A 17,016-nucleotide genomic window follows, 5' to 3' on the forward strand; every position below is an offset into this window, starting at 1 on the left:
CCTGTTAAAGAAAGGGTTTAAGCCAGGAGACTAAGTACACAGCAGCGTGACCATATTGTCCTGGTTTTGCTGAGCAACCCACGGCGTGTGAGAAGGAGCAGTGTGTTCTGCAGGACTGCGGAGCGGCTGGCGTGAGCGCGAGGCCGTTCCCAGCTCGGCTGACACATCGTGGGGATCGGGGTGTCCCCGCGGGCTGGGCAGAAGCCAATGTCACCTGTGCCCTCAGGGAGGGGCCAGCACTATGCCCTTGTGGCCAGGAAGGAATCTTGTGTCCAGCTGTGGCCCCTCAGTTCCAGCAGGACAGGGAACTGCTGCAGAGAGTCCAGCGCAGCCACCAAGATGCTGCAGGGAGTGGAGCATCTCCCTTATGAGGAAAGGCTGAGGGAGCTGGGGCTCTTTAGTTTGGAGAAGAGGAGACTGAGGGGTGACCTTATTAATGCTTATAAATATATAAAGGGTGAGTGCCACGAGGATGGAGCCAGGCTCTTCTCGGTGGCAAACAATGATAGGACAAGGGCTAATGAGATCAAGCTGGAACACAAGAGGTTCCACTTAAATTTGAGAAGAAACTTCTTCTCAGTGAGGGTGTCAGAGCCTGGCCCAGGCTGCCCAGGGGTTGTGGAGTCTCCTTCTGTGCAGACATTCCAACCCGCCTGGACACCTTCCTGTGTAACCTCAGCTGGGTGTTCCTGCTCCATGGGGGATTGCACTGGATGAGCTTTCCAGGGCCCTTCCAATCCCAAACATACTGTGATACTGTGTGATACTGTGAAGGGCACAGCAGGTCCAGCCCTCCCCCGTGCCGGGAAAGCGAGGCAGTGAGTGGGTCTGGAAGCCATTCTGGAACAGAACAAAGGCAAGAAGGTGATTAAGAGCAGCCAGTGAAGACAAAATCGTGCCTGACCAACATTATCACCTTCTGCAGTGAAATGACTGAGCTGGGCCACGTATGATGAGGGCAGCTGTGCAGCTGGATTTCAGCACAGCTGTCCAAGCTCCCGTCCATGACACACTGATGCAGAAACTGGTGGAGCACAGAGCAGATGAGGGGACGGCGGGGTGGCCCGAGCCCTGGCCGAACTGCCTCGGCGGGTTCTGATCGTGGCACAGGGCCCGCCGGGGCCGGTCACTGCTGGAGTTCCCTGGGGGGCGGCACTGGGTCCAGAGGGGGAACGTCTTCATGAGGGGGCAGGTGGGGATGCCCCATCCCTGAGACACCCCAGGCCGGGCTGGACGGGGCTCTGAGCACCCGCAGCTGGTGCAGGTGTCCCTGTCATGGCAGGGGACTGCGGGAGATTTAACAGTCCCTTGCCAGCCAAACTATTCTGTGATTTGATGACAGTGTCCACCGCCAGCACGTCTGCGGAGGATGTGAAACTGCGAGGAGCGGGTGACACTCGAGGTGCTGGTGCCACCATTTAGAATGGCCTCGACAGGCTGGAAAAACGGGCAGAGAGGAACCTTGTCGAGTTGCCAAGTCCTGCACTGGGGAGGAACAGCCCACGCTCACAGGCCTGAGGCCGCACGGCCCCTGCACACCAAACCCTGTCCGCCTGCACGAAACGGTGATGCCATCCAAACCGCCCACCGGGAATGGCCCCGTCCCACCTGACAGCTGCCTGGAGGAGGTTTGGGAGAGCAGGAATTGGGCTGGAGCTTGTATATACACACCAAAATACATGAACTGCTTCACTGCTTCAGTGGTTAAACAGAACCGTCAAATCCCAGTGTCAATATGTCCTGCTGCTATGGAATTCACCAGCAAAAACAACCCTCCCCAGCACCTCTGCCTGGCTGGTTCTGCTGGTTCTGCTGCTGCTCACGGGCCTGACTTCAGGGTTCGGGGGAAAAACCACGTCCTATCACTTACAGACATGCAGCTCAGAGTAAACAGCGCAGCACCAGCTAGAACGTCTAAGCAGCACTTTTTTCTCGTTTTCCTCTCGGCTCATGGCAAAGTATCTCCCTCCCACACACGCCACGTGTGATGTAAGAATCCTGTTCCTCCCCCAGGGGCACAGAAAACGTTTTGCAGCAGCAGCCGCGGCATTTGCAGCCAGGGAGGCTGAGCAGAGGGCGCTGGCCAGTCTGCCCACACACTCACGGACCCGTCATCGCCGTCATTGGTTGTAAAACGCCCGGCTGCCAGCAAGCCAGGCTGTTGGTCTCTGCTCCCAGGTAGCAAGTGATAGAACAAGGGGAAACGGCCTCAAGTTGCCCAGGGGAGGTTGAGGTTGGATGTGGGAACAATTTCTTCCCCAAAGGGCTATGGGGCATTGAACAGGCTGCCCAGGGCAGTGCTGGAGTCACCAGCCCTGGAGGGCTGGACAGACGGACATGAGGCTCTCAGGACATGGGGCAGTGCTGGGGTTGGTTGGCGTATGGCTGGACTCGATGATTCTGAGTGTCTCTTCCAATGGAAACGTTTCTGTGATTCTCTAACACAGTTGATCGCTGTGCAACAGCGTTATCCGGCCAGGCACCCATGGCCAAGGAACGGAGCAGGGGACACTGTCACCGGGAAACAGCTGTTCCTGTGCGGGGGTGACTGTGGGACGCAGCAGCTGCTCTCAGAGGCTCCTGGGGAACAAGCGACACATCCTTCAAGTGCACGTTTCGTCGGCAGCCCGAGCTGCTGCCAGGCTGCGGGGCACAGCCACAGAACCAGAGCGCCGGGCTTGGAGGGGCCTGGAAAGCCCATCCAGTGCAATCCCCCCATGGAGCAGGAACACCCAGATGAGGTTACACAGGAAGGTGTCCAGGCGGGTTGGAATGTCTGCACAGAAGGAGACTCCACAACCCCCTGGGCAGCCTGGGCCAGGCTCTGACACCCTCACCCCAACAAGTTCCTTCTCCTCTTCCAGTGGAACCTCCTGTGTTCCAGTTTGCACCCATTGCCCCATGTCCTGTCCCTGGTTGTCACCAGCAGAGCCTGGCTCCATCCTCCTGACACTGCCCCTTTCCATCTTGATCCCCAGGAATGAGTCCCCCCTCAGTGTCCTCTTGTCCAGCTCCAGAGCCCCAGCTCCCTCAGCCTTTCCTCACACGGGAGATGCTCCGCTCCGCTCCGCTCCCACCGCAGCGCTGACCCGGCCGAGGCGCTGCAGCAGCACCGCGGAGCGCTCCGCCCGAGCCGCCCCCCCGGGCAGGTCTCCCAACCGTGGCCGTTCCCGGATGCAGCCGCCCCCCCGGGCAGGTCTCCCAGCCGTGGCCGTTCCCGGCTGCCGCCGCCCCCCCCGGGCCGCGGTGTCGCCGCTCCGGGCGGGGCCGCCCCCTCGGCCCCACGTGGGGGCGCTGCGAGCCGCCGGCGCCGCGCGCTGGGGCAGCGGCGGGAGCGCGCGAGGCGGCGGGGCGGCGGCCGCGGATTGGCTGGAGAGCGCGAGCGCGCCCGGGGCCCGCTGGCCTCGGCCGCCGATTGGCTTGAGGGGAGCGGGGAGCGCGCGAGGTGCGCTCACGCACGTCCGCCGCCGGAGCAGCGTCCGCCTCGTGATTGGCGGCCAAGAGGCGTCGCACGGGGCGGGGCTAACCGTTTCGGCCGCCGATTGGCTGGCGGCGGCGTAGGGGGTGAGGCGGGCGCGGGCTCAGATTGGCGAGAGTGCGCGCGTGCCTGCGGAGGCGTGCTCGGATTGGCTGGGCGCCGCGAGGCGGCCGGGGACCGTTGGAGCGGGGCAGCTGAGGCGCTCGGCCGCCCGTGCCCGTGGGGCCGGAGCGAGCGGCGCCCGGAGCCCGCGCTCCGCGCCGGGCGGCCCGGGGCCCTGCCCGCGGGACACAGAGGTGCGTGCTCGGCGGGACACAGAGGTGCGTGCTCGGCGGGACGCGGCAGCGCCCGCGGGGCTGAGGCGGGCCCGCTGCGGGCTCCGCTACCGCCCGCGGATGGGGGGCTGCCCGGGCCGGCGCGGGGGCCGGCAGCAGCGGGCCCGCGTTCCGCGCCTCCCGCCCGCGGGTGTTGGCGGCAGCGCCGGCCGGAGCCCGCGCCTCAGCCCGCCGCGGCGGCGGCTTTGGCGGGTCACCGGGCCTGGCGCGGGGGGAGCGGCCGGTGCTCCGAGCGGGCCCCCGTACCCTGGGCAGAGCCCGGCGGGTCTCCCGGCCCCTGCTGCTCTGTGGAGCCGCTCGCTAGAACGGCCCCGGAGCCTGTGGCCGTGCCGCGGGCTTTCCTCCGGCGGCCGAACGTGCTCGCAGGGACGCGGCGTCTGCAGCCGCGCTTCCGTGGGACTAACGGGAGCCGCAGTCAGGGCAGAAGCAGCATCATCATAGTCGTAACCGCACGGTGGGGGGAGTTGTTATTTTCCTGTAGAAAACCGTGTCTTTCTTGGAAAACAATGTTTTGTTTTGTTTTTTTAAAATTTTTATTTGTTTTCTCTCCATCTTTTTAGATTGTCTTTAAATGTTTGAAGAAGGAACTGAGTCCAGGAAAGTGGAAGTTGCCCTGAGAGACCTCTCAGTGTAATTCAGGTAACGTGGTCTGTTGTGACTATTGAGTTGTATCGTGTAACTGATTTCGGTCACCTGTGTGCCCCACTCACGTTACTGAGATCAAAATCTTTCATTTGTGACAAACTTCCAGTATGAGGTAGTGAATTCTGCATTTTATGTGAAGTATTGGACATGTAAAATATTCCCGTGTGAGACACAATCATGTATTTAAAAACCCCACATGGTTACGTTCTTGTGCAACAGATCCCTGAGCTGGGGAAGGTGACACGATGGATATTCTCCTGGAGACCTTCACTGCTCCGCAGGGCACCGTGTTGGAATTTTCCTTTTCGGGGGGATTGTTGATCTCCTGAGAATGGGCTGGACAGCACAAAGATACTTTGAAAATTGATTCTGTGTTGCTTGAAATTCCAGGTCGAATAGAATCTGACTTGTTACAATTTGGTCAATAGTTGTGTGTGACTGCCCTCTAAAAATGCTTTGTACTTTCAGTTTTCTTTTCTTACTCTGATTCCTAAACCTGACTATAAAGTCTGATGTTCTATCTGGTGCAGCTGCCCAGTGGCAAATATTCCATGTGCCAGAACCAGTGGTTGAAAAAGTCAGAAGTCTCAGCTCCAGGTTTAAATGTTGGGAAATGCTGGACTGAAGAGTTGTTGTGTTTTTCCCCCTGGTAGGTGTATGTGATCCTATACTGCTAGATGGTATCGTAAAGTACACCCGAAGGAGAGGAGGGACCCCAAAAGCATTGCATTAAAACTCTTGCCTTTTGTGTTTCTTTTTCTCCAAAGGATATTTTGAATTAGTGGGGAATTTAGATAAAAGGGCAAACATGCTGTTGACCTGAAGACTTCTTTTTAGGGAAGCTGGAAAGAAGAGGATTAATCCTGTGTGGGGCAGGGTGAGCAGAGATTTCTCTCCCCAGAGCACGGCCGTTTTGCGGAGGTTGGCCCTGGCCTGTGCTGCAGTGTTTTCTGACCTTCTTTTCCAGCCCAGTCAATTCATGTGTTACCAGCACCATCGTTCCCTGGACCCTTGCGTTCTTGCTGTGCTTTCGTTTGCCCAGGGCGCTGCTCCAGAGGCAGCTGGCTTAGCTCATCGCCTTCACCCCTTTTCAATCCTGTTTGCGTTTCTGCTTCTTATCGTGGCCATATGTAGGATTCTTGGCTTCATTTGGTAGCTGTTTGGTGTTTTATGCACAGTGTGCCCCTGAGGTTCTGCCTGGTGCCCAGCGGGCAGCTCCCGCTCTGCTGTTGGGGTGCCAGGGTTCATTGCCTGCTCGTGGCACGAGCTCACGAATTAAAACAGTCACGGATGGTATACAAAACTCAGGAAGAAGCCGTAGTGGAAGAACAAGGCCTTTGGCAGGATCATAAAGCCAGAATTTTCCCATCACTTCGGTTACCTCACACACTCAGTACCACAGGTGCCATTAGGAGGGACAACTCCGGATTCTTGTAGCTGTGGTCGTGTGTTATCTGTGGTCATGTGCTGTGCAAGCTGACAGTTTGGAAGAGGGAGAAAATCAAGTCTTGCAGCTGAAACCAACGCCTTGGGGATTAGTTGGCGCATTAACCAGAGCGCACAGCACAGTGTCTGCATGTTTTGGAGCTGGGTTCGGGTGCTGCTCCTGTACAGGCTGTTGTAGAACCCAAATGATGTGTTCAAATGTGGCACTTCCTACAACTTCTTTTAAGAGGGAAGTTAAACAACTTTCTCAGTCTGTAGCATTGGCACTACCGCTGTAGTTCCTGGAAACATCGCCTGTGTGTAAGTGATACAGATTTATAAAAAGACTTGTGCCAATGAAGGTTTTCAGGCAACCTAAATCTGGAAGAAATGGCAGGAGACCCTTATAATGTGATAACTGTTGTGGAATTTGATTTGGCCAGTTGTGTCTCTTTGCAAATAAATGGAATTATGACAGCAGGTCCCAGTTCGTACCTGAATTTTAAAAAGATGGAATGTATAAAGTGTGTACTGTAGTTACCAAACACTTAAAATGGTAATAACTGTGCTGCAAGTAGTTCCTGCCCGCAAGTGTGAGGTATTGTGTAGTCTTTGTCAGTCCTGCTGCTTTCAGGTGCAGCTTTTACTTCATCTCAGAGCTGGGAGAACAAGGAGGGTGTTTTGCCATGAAGGAAATAGTGAGGAGCCAAGTCTCTCATTTAAATTTCAGTAGAAACAGGCAAAGTGATAAAGCTGAAGGATCAAAGCTCTTTGTTTTACAGAAGCTGGTGGCAAGCATGAGCTATTACAATTTTACAATTGGCTTATTTTGTTTTTCCTTCCTCAAGGAGAGAAAAATCTCCATGGTTGTCCACAGTTGGTCGGATGTTCGGCGTATTGTGGAGCAGTGGCTGGTTCCACAGGGTGACACTTGTGGATGCGTTGGGTGGGAGCAGCGGGACGGAGCACGTGGGGCTGAGTATCCTAAAGGGAGGTTTTCAACATAGCCTGCAAAGAGCAGGGCGGTGGCAGGCAGGGCAGGGGTGAAGCGTCCTGCTGCCCTGGGATTATTCTGTGGTAATGCTGCTGGGGCAGGTTCTTGTAACAGCTGAATAGCTCATGAGAAGAGACTTGTGGCAGCAGCAAACAGTAAGGAAACTTGCCTGGCTAGCAGTATCGGTTAACGTGCTCTGTGATTGTGGGCTGCAGATGTACGTACAGATAGGGCAGAGCAGACAGCAAATTATTTGGAGGTGTGCTGTGAAATACGCACATTAAAGTGTTTCTTGCCCTGGTTGCCTAGTGGATGCAACCAGAGTCTGGGTTGGGGTTGTCAGTATGGCGCAAGGTGAGCAGAGCTGCAGAGCTGGCTGTGTGGGCGTCGCGGCCGGGCAGGGGGAGCACAGCGCTAGCACGGGAGCTGCTTTCTCTACGTTCTTTTTATTTTTGCAGTGCTTATGGAATCTTATATTTTAATTATTGTGTGCTAGTCTTTTATTTGTTTCTATTTGAATAGAATGATCACATCAAAGGAAGTCCCGAGGCAGCAGGGAGGCACTGCTGATGTTGGCTTCTCGTACCTGCGACTGTATATACATTCACTTTCCCATTGCCTGTGCAAATGGCAGATACACTCTTAAAGTTTAGGTTAATGTAAATTCCTTATTCTATACTCTTACACCCTGCTGCTTGCTGGGCTGACACTCAGTGCATGGTGGTGACACCTGTGTGAGGTGGAAGGGCAGGGGTGGCAGGGCTGGCTTGGCTGGTGAAGATGGTGGCAAGTGAAGGAGATCTGGAGCTGATGAGGAGTGCTGGAGATGGTCTGATCCTCTGCTGCTGTGGCCGGACGGGGTCAGAGAAGTGCTGGCGCTCCAGCCTGCCGGCCCAGCTGAGGCTTTGTTCTGTCTGCCCACGGATGGATGTTACCCCGTGGTGCTGTGTTCCTGGCTCTGCTCCCGTCCATCTGTTTGTCCGGGTTAACAGAGAAAGGGCAAGAATGGAACTCAAAGCATTTCCTAATCAATATTTCCTTTGGTGAAAGGGCAGCGGTAGAGTTGTCTGGGCTCTGGTCGCAGCTGTGGGTCACTGTGGGTCACTGTGGGTCGCTGCGGACTGAAGGGAGCAGGAGGGGCTGCGAGGCTGACTGGGAGCCGGGCACTGTGGAAGTCCCCTCCAGAGCTGATGAGGAGAGGGACAGTGGTAGTTGGGACACTTCCAGCTTCTTACTGCTTGAAAATCATGGTGTAATAGTTCATTTAGCTAACATTAGCGCTGCTTTATTTTAAGGAAACAATTTGAACTGCTGTATTTGCTCTTGATTGCAGGCTCATGCTAAATCTTGTGTAGGGATGTTACTTTTAACTCCAGCATCCACATGACCAGGGCAGGCTGCAAAAAGCTGTTGCTGTTCCCCAGGCCTTTGGGCAATAAAGAAACGGAAGAGTTTGTGGTGACTCCGGCTACTGAAGAACAGCATTTTTCTGTCCTGGGCACTGTGTGTCCTGAGTTCTCAGTGCAGTGCGTGCATAAATACCCTTTGCTGGCCCTAGTAGTCTTCCTGTTCCCCATGCTTAACGATTCCTTCTTACTATAAGTGAATAGAGATGGCTATGTACCTAAAATAATACCTTGTAGTATTCTTTTAAAGCTTGCTTGGTTTTGTGGCTTCAATTTCCCAAGGCTCCAAACACAGCGTCCCTGTGCTCAGCCTCATCACCCCGGCTCCAGCCTCGCCTGGAAGTTCTTCAGGGCAGGGATTTCTTTCTGTTCTGGGCATTGAACAAGTAGCTCCTGCATGGACTGAAGCCTCGTTGTGTCGCAGTCACTCGGCTGCTTTGGAACTCTACCTGCAGCTGCATTTTTTTGCTATTTTGCCTTGAGTTAATCTGGAGCTGCTTCTTAAAATTAGCATTAAAAGCTTTGGAAGGTTTTGAAAGAAACCTGTGATTAAGTAGTGTTCCTCGTTCCGTGTTCGTTGGCTGGTACCTGGCAGGGCCTCAGCAGCGCGGCGCGGGCGGGCAGCGCGGCGCGGGCGGGCAGCGCGGTGCGGGCTCAGCTGGTGCTCTGCTTTGCCACCGGTGAGTGAGGGCGCCGGCCCGGCGGCTCTGCTGCTGCTCCGTGGCCGCTAAAACCCAGCATGGGCCCTTTGGTGCTTGACAACAGCTCCGGGTTGAACAGACGCGGCAGGCCAAGGAGCAGGGCAAGCTTTTCTTCTTAGTGCTATTGTTTTTTCCTAATCTGCTTGATTGCCCAGTCGTCTTCAAGCAAGTTTAGCGGACAATACCTGCATGTTTTTGCAGAATCTTCTCTAAGAGTAGGTTTTGATCCAATGGATTTGCTAAAAAAAGAAAAGAAGGAACTGTTGACTTGTATAGAATTTGACTGCAAAGTTACGATCCCTTCTCTTGGTCTTAGTCCGGTGTTTTTTCACTTGTGCCCTTAGTCTAGACTCAAGTTAGTTTTGACTTGTGAAGAGCCTCTGAGCACCAGACCTGCCAGGAAACTCAATCCTAAAAACCCGGGAGATGCAGACGGTGGAGATTTTGGGAAGCGGTGCTCCTAGAAGGTGCACATTAGTTCTCAAAGGTGCTCTGTTGTTCTTGTTGCTGTATGTACAGAAGTAACATTTAAAGTGTTTTTAATACGTTTGTGCACACTTACGCTTCAGTTACTTTTCCCATACAGCAATGGGAACAGAGTGTGTAAGTTTAACTAGGAGAATGATCAGAAATCATTAAGAGAGACTTTTAAAGGAAGATGTAGCCAGTCTGAAGAGGCTTTTCTTCTGTCTTCCTGGGTTTTGGTGTGAGTGTGTTAGATGTGTGCCCCAACATAACGTGTGGGTCTCTTTCCTTTCCCTGGGGAGAGGCAGAGGGGACGGGCAGGAACACTTTGCGTTGATGACATAGAGTGTTTGATGGGGAGGGAGATGAGGGAATGAAATTGATCTTTGGGGATTTTTTGGTTCTAATTCTTAGGAAAGAAAAAGTAAAAATACTTCAGCATCTTTTAACTGAAACCTGTCTAAGCTGAATAAATGTGAGCACCTTTATATCACGAATAAATTTATATACTTTAAAATTAACAAAGCATTTATGATGATTCAGAAGTGATTTAAAGCTATTGCAGTCCAGTGGCAGCTGAAGCCATATGGAAATCCAAACCAAATGCTTCAAGTGCTAAACCAGAGGCGACATCAACACTTTTTCTGCAAGTACAGATATGCCCCGGATTTTTGTTCACTATCTTAATCTCAACGACAGTTTCATTCAAATTCTTACAAGTGAATGAACTGAGGAGGGATGAAAGCTTTTCTTTAAACCACCCACGAAGGTGCTTTCCTTCTAATTAGAGAACTGGCAGAAAGTTACTGAACTTCCTCCGCTGTGGATCGAGTACGTGGAAGAGCAACGTGTGCCCCAAACTGGTCTCCTGAGGTTGTTCTCATTACAAGTTATTTGTGAAGATAACTGGGTATAAACGCGATTTTACGCTCACGCAGCAGCTGCAGTCATCTCGCTGGTGATATCAAGTATGATTTTTGCTGGTAAAACGTGACACCAAGAATCTGAACAAGCTCCAGTTGAAGAATTCAGACATTAACTTGTATTTCTGTGTTCTTCTGCTTGGCGGCTGCGTTTCAGTGCAAACCACTCAAATCATAAAGATCAGGATTTCCCATGGAAACACAAAAGAAAACAGAATTGACTATTTAAAGGAAAAAACCCCACTGACTTTCTGGCTAATTAACGGATTTAGTGACTAAATTAATTAAAAAAGCAGCAAGGGAGCACCTGAAATTGCAGATATGGAACCTGCATGACAAAATGTAAAGTTTCGAGTGTCTGTAGTAGGAAGGCACTATAACGGCAGGTGGGGACGAGCAGCAGTGGGCGCGGGGGGGGCGGCTCGAGTCCGTCCGGGCACGGGGAGGCAGCTGCTGTAGCCCAGTTAATATCGCTCTGTGTCCCACGTCCTGGCCGGGGAGGAAAAGCTGCTGCTTTAGGCCGTTACCTACAGCTGATGAGCTCCAAGAAGAGCGAAACCTTTTAAGACAGGTCCTGTAGTATTGGCCTGGACGCAGGGCTGTGGTGCTGGGCAAGCGGGCGTTAGGCTGCTGTGTTTGTGCCTCAGGGGTTTATGCAGCCGGGTGACGCGTGGGTGCGGGGGGAGCGTGGGGAGGGCAGGGAGAGTGGGGGCTCTGTGTCTCCCTCCCAGCTCTGTCCGGCAGGGATCCTTCTGCAGCACATCACCCAGCCTTTAGAAACGGGGTGTCAGTGACTCTAATAGACCTCACGTGACTAACGCCATTTCCACAACTTCTCCACGGATTTGCCGGTTTCTCTTGTCTCTCCGCTGCCCTTGTCTGTCGCACGTGTACCTCTGGCCCAGGAAGGACGTTTGCCCCGTCACAGGTAACCGCAGGAGAGTCAGCAAGGAGAGCTTGTGCATCTCAACAGAACACGGCATTTATTGTGGTTTGGTGAGCCTGTACGGGATTGCTGAGCTGTTCATCTAATGACAATTTAAAATCTTTTGCTTCCTTCAAGACCAGACGCTTGGCGGAGGACCTAAGAGAACATTCCTTAGGACAGGGCTTTCCCGTGGCCGTACCCGAAGAATCCGTGCGAGGGGATTGCTGAGCTGTGGGTTAGTCAGCCCTGGCTGCTGTGTCCCTGCGGCTCTTCACACCAGCAGAGCAGGTCGCTGGTTCTGATCTCACCTCAGGGCCGTTGCTGAGCGGATAACTCACCATTGCCTCGCGGTGAGGGGCAGTGCTGCTCCTTCACCACCACAGCGCTGCGTGTGGGGGCGTGCGAGCGGCAGCTGGGACCTGCGTACAATGGTGTTCTGTGGTGTGGGCTGGGACCTCCCAATAACCGCAGGCCCTGACACCGCAAGGGCAGGAGTGTCTGTAGGGAAAGGGATCCGTGCCCTGGTAATATCGGGATTTAAATGTGCACCTTAGCAGGCAGCAGCAAAATGAATTGCAGCCCGTAATATACAGCTGGTTCTAGCACTGCAAAAAATGGAGTTGTCCTAGAAATGGGGGTTGGGAAGGTGGAGTGAGGGACATGTGCACCCGGAGCCTGAGGACTGGGAGATCTAATATTGTCAGGATTGGGTTTTTCTGGTGTTGCAGAAGATTCAGGTGGTGTTGTCCCATATGTCTTGTCAAAATAGTCTCTACTAAAAGCAATTTAAAAGATCAAATAACTCTAGTGAGGGGGGATCAGGCTCTGCTCCCCAGGAACAAGCGCCAGGAGCAGAGGAAACGGCCTCAAGTTGCCCAGGGGAGGTTGAGGTTGGATGTGGGAACAATTTCTTCCCCAAAGGGCTGTGGGGCATTGGAACAGGGTGCCCAGGGCAGTGCTGGAGTCACCAGCCCTGGAGGGCTGGACAGACGGACAGGAGGTTCTCAGGACATGGGCAGGGACAGGGTGCATTATGGTTGGACTCCATGATCTTGAGGGGCTTTTCCAACCAAAATGATTCTGTGGTTCTATCTACCCCTTGGAGTCCATCTGTTGTGGAATTTAGAGAGGGACTAGCACTGCAAATAAAGCTAATTACTGGAACAGTAACTGGCGTTCTTTGAGGTGACATGTGTGTCTCTTGTGGAAATGAAGAGTTGTTTGCAGGAGCTCGGCAGGCTGGGCTGCTGGGAGGGTGACGGGGCTGGGGGTGAGCGGAGGTTCCCAGGGCCCGAGGTGCAAACGGCCGCTGTGCTCTGCAGGGCCGCCCAGCTCCAGCTGCCGCGTCCTGCAGAGCCGTGGCTGGCTGGATAGGACGCTCCTTTTGCTTATGGATGTTAACTTCATAACATGGATGTATTTTAGGAAGTGGGAAAAAAAGGTAACTTTTGCATATCTGCAGAAATACCCCTGAGGTTTTTCCTTATAAACAAACCAAAACACCACAACCCAGGAACACATTGCTTCTGAGTCTGAGATTTCCTAAAGCAGGAAAAATGTTAGGAAATAAAGTATATTTGCAAAGTGCTATATACCACCGTGCGCTTGTTTTCCTGCTCTGAACAGCCGATGCAAAGGGATTTGGTGGCGTCAGGCTGGACGCATGGTGTGCGCTGTTGAGCAGCGAGTGACCAGCAGGCACTGCCGCGGCGGAGCTGGGATCGCTCTGTGCGGTGCCGCGACTCCGCTCGCTCTTCCTCCCGTGGCGTTTCAGCCCGGGACACCTGTGCTGCCCGGCGGGCTGAGCAGGGCTCCCCGGAGCCTGCGCCCTCGCAGGGGCAGCGCTGGGTCTGTTGCCCGCCCTCTTCCCCTCCTTTCTTTTCTTCTTCTTTTTAGGCATTTAAAAACCATATTGAATGAGTTGGTGAATCATCATAATTTCAAGTGAAATTTTACACTGATTCTGAATTTTTGCCCTTTTTTTGGCACTGGCTGAGGTTTGGCGTCTGTCTCTTGGGAGTCCACAGTGCAGTGAGTGTAGGGGCTGCGGAATGGTCCCTGCGCCTCCCTGCCTTGGGTATGAGTTCCGCTGTGCCGCTGTCAGCTCTTTGCTCTGTTTTCCCAAGAAGGAGGGCTGCCTGACCAAACTAGGCTTTTTTTTTCTTTCTTTCCACTTTAATTGCATTTAAGATCTTTTCTTCCCTGACAAAGATGATTTGAGCTCAGGCATCAGGTTTCAACGTGAAGTGGATCCTCACACGTGTTGTTGAAAGAGGGCAGGGCACGCAGCGCCAGCCGGCAGGCAGAGCCGCGCCGGAGCCTCAGGCACCACGCAAAGGGACGGTGTTCGGCGTCTTTTCCCCATTTGAACTGCGAAGCCTCGGGCGCACACCTGCAGGGCCCCGGCCACCTTGGCTGCTCTTGCTTTCTGCTTGCAACAGCCTCTTTGAACAGAACGGAGTTTTTACATGATATCCTTATATGTATGTAGCATCTCTGAGCTTTGCAAATTGAAGATTAGCAATGAAAATGTTTAGAATGAGTGTTTCCTGTACCGCACGCCGCTTTAAAAGGCACTGAACAAATGTGAGACCTATCTGCGTTACGGAATGTGATCGTTATCAAGAGATGTCTGTCTGTCTGCTGGTCTTTTCATTTACCAACTCAAATCAAACTGTTTCAGCTGAGGGGGAAAACAATGTTGTTCACAGTAAGTTGCTCGTGTAACAGAAATTCCAGCACCAACAGTGTTTGCCGTTTTTGTCTTCAGAATGATTGAGGAGAGTGGGAAGAGGAGGAGGACGATGGCAGAGAAGAGGCAGCTGTTCATGGAAATGAGTAAGTAAGAAATTTGAAGACATAACGTCGTTTATTCTTTACTGAGCTTCGCTTTGCTGGTTCCAGGGGGTCACTTGGCTCTCGGTTCCACAGGCCTGCCGTGGTGGCAGCGCCCGGGTGCTCAGCTGCCCCAAAGTCACTCGTTTCTGCTTTGTGAAGGAACATCCACGTTTCTTGTATACGGCGATATCTAAAGTGTGTGGACAGCTGTTAATGATGACAGCAAACACATCACCTTTTACCTTAAAAAAAGCCAATGCACGACAATACGAGTGTGACTCGGGAGAGAAATGGTTTGGGGTTGTTTGTACAGGCCCATTGTCTGAAAGAGAGGCTGTAATTGTTATTAGAAATCAAATGCCTACTCAGAGAACATAATTTAAGGGAATGAGGCGTAACAGCCTTTAAAAGAGTTAGGTGCAGTTGTTGTGTGTTTGCATGGCATCATGTCATTTTACTTTCCTCTGGGAACACAAAACCGTAGGCAAGCATGTCCTATGATTCCGATTACAGGAGGTCTGTTAAACCAATAGTATATTCCTGCTGTTTTGCTGAAGGAATTCTGGAGTAACGTTCTTGCTGTGGCTGTAAGCACCTGGTAGCTTCAGGGACAGTGTAACTCCTGGCTAACTGACATCAGCTTCATCCCGCTCTGGCACAGCGTTCCTGCCCCGCTTGCCACCACCTTGCCCGGCGCTGGCGTGGCCGGTCCTGTCCCTGTTTGGCTGTTGGTGCCCCCGGCTCCCGCGGCCCGGGCTCCTGTGCTTCTGTGCTGGGGTTTGCTGAGCGAAGGTGACAGAGCGGTGTGTCACACCCTGGATGCGGTCACGTTAGAACCGGGTCTAATGCCAGCAGCACTTCTTCTCTAAACGCGCTTTGGCTTTGTGATCCTTCAGTACAGAAATGAGCCTGCTAGTTGTTAGCTTTGGCTAAATTGTTAAAAATGCTCAGAATTCGGATTGTGCAGGGTGTCTCTGTGCAGCTGTGCTTCTTGCTGTTCATTACCGTGGTAGTGCTGGTGTTCACAATTCCAAACTGCTTTTCTCCGGGGGCTCTTTGGCACAGCACTGTGAGAAACCTGAGGGCTTCAGGCTTCCCCTGCCCTGTGCTGGAATATTTCACTCAGGGCTGCACACGTTTGCCTTTCTAGGTGAGCTTCATGCACAGAATAGATGTGTGGGGGGAAAACTGATGCTTTCAGTGACCGCTTGTTGTGGTCAACACACAAATTTGCCAATGTATTTGGATAATTGGTCCTGTGAGACAAGCGCAGGCATCGGCACCCATCCCTGGGATGTGCTGCCCAGGATCACAGTATGTTTGGGATTGGAAGGGACCTCAGAAGATGATCCAGTGCAATCCCCCCATGGAGCAGGAACACCCAGATGAGGTTACACAGGAAGGTGTCCAGGCGGGTTGGAATGTCTGCACAGAAGGAGACTCCACAACCCCCTGGGCAGCCTGGGCCAGGCTCTGACACCCTCACCCCAACAAGTTGCTTCTCCTCTTTCACTGGAACCTCCTGTGTTCCAGTTTGCACCCATTGCCCCTTGTCCTGTCCCTGGTTGTCACCAGCAGAGCCTGGCTCCATCCTCCTGACACTGCCCCTTTCCATCTTGATCCCCAGGAATGAGTCCCCCCTCAGTGTCCTCTTGTCCAGCTCCAGAGCCCCAGCTCCCTCAGCCTTTCCTCACACGGGAGATGCTCCACTCCCTGCAGCATCTTGGTGGCTGCGCTGGACTCTCTGCAGCAGTTCCCTGTCCTGCTGGAACTGAGGGGCCACAACTGGACACAAGATTCCAGGTGTGGTCTCCCCAGGGCAGAGCAGAGGGGCAGGAGAACCTCTCTGACCTACTGACCACCCCCTTCTAACCCACCCCAGGTCCCATTGGCTTCCTGGCCACAAGGGCCCAGTGCTGGCTCATGGTCACCCTGCTGTCCCCAGCACCCCCAGCTCCCTTTCCCCTACACTGCTCTCTAATAGGTCATTCCCCAATTTATACTGGGACCTGGGGTTGTTCCTGTCCGGATACAAGACTCTGCAGTCCGAAACAGCCGGTTGTGTGCTGTGCTCACACCCTGCTGTGCGGCGGCTGGGCCCTGGAGAGGTGTCTGAGTGGAGCTGTGCAGTGTCCCTCCTCACACGTACCGCAGCCGGCCGCGCTGGAGCTGCAGAGGACATGTCCCGGGGCTGCAGAGAGCTGGGGAGTGACCCGCTGGAGCTCTCGTGGTGACGCGGCACAGGAAGATCAGAACAGAAAATGGATGACTTTGGGTTTGCCTGTAGCTGTTAAATAACAGTTTGTGTGGATGTGTGTCTATGTATACACACACCTGTATTTTCTATACATTTATTTATGTGTATTTTATATAGACAAAGCATTTTGTGAAGACTCATGGTCTATGGGAGTGCTTTCTGTTGTTTGAAAGACAGAAGTATGCACCCTGAGAGTTTTGAAAGAATATTGCATGGAAAATACCAAATGAGCTGTTTTATTGGAGTCTCGGATCTGAATGCTCCAGCTCACATCAACTGGCCAAGTACTTCCCTGTAATATACCAAAGAGTGTTTTTTCTGCAGCTGAGCCACTAAAATAATCCGTGGAGCTGGTAGCACCGCAGCCCCAGCAGAACGGTGCCCCCCGGCTGAGCTGGCCTGGGCAGCCCTGGCTTAGCAAATCCCTCGCTGAGCTTAGAGGGGCAGCCCTGGCTTAGCAAATCCCTCACTGAGCTTAGAGGGGCAGCCCTGGCTTAGCAAATCCCTCGCTGAGCTTAGAGGGGCAGCCCTGGCTTAGCAAATCCCTTGCTGAGCTTAGAGCAGCTTCGCCCCTCACGTGCTGCCCCAGCCACCAGGAGAAGTGATCCTTGTGCATCGTTT

General features: G+C 53.4%; 1 protein-coding gene across 1 annotated transcript in view; it reads left to right on the forward strand.

Annotated features, from left to right (window-relative positions):
• The first annotated feature begins 3,580 nt into the window (after positions 1–3,580).
• The window catches only part of DTNB (dystrobrevin beta), a 174,267-nt gene continuing 160,831 nt past the window's right edge, over positions 3,581–17,016 (forward strand). The window contains exons 1-3 of the mRNA XM_080341105.1: positions 3,581–3,798; positions 4,374–4,452; positions 14,071–14,138. Coding sequence (XP_080197231.1) covers positions 14,072–14,138 — 67 coding nt within the window. The 5' untranslated portion in view covers positions 3,581–3,798; positions 4,374–4,452; position 14,071. The remainder of the gene's footprint in view (positions 3,799–4,373; positions 4,453–14,070; positions 14,139–17,016) is intronic.

This window comes from Nesoenas mayeri (genome assembly GCF_963082525.1).
Source record: "Nesoenas mayeri genome assembly, chromosome: 3".
Lineage (NCBI taxonomy): Eukaryota > Metazoa > Chordata > Aves > Columbiformes > Columbidae > Nesoenas > Nesoenas mayeri.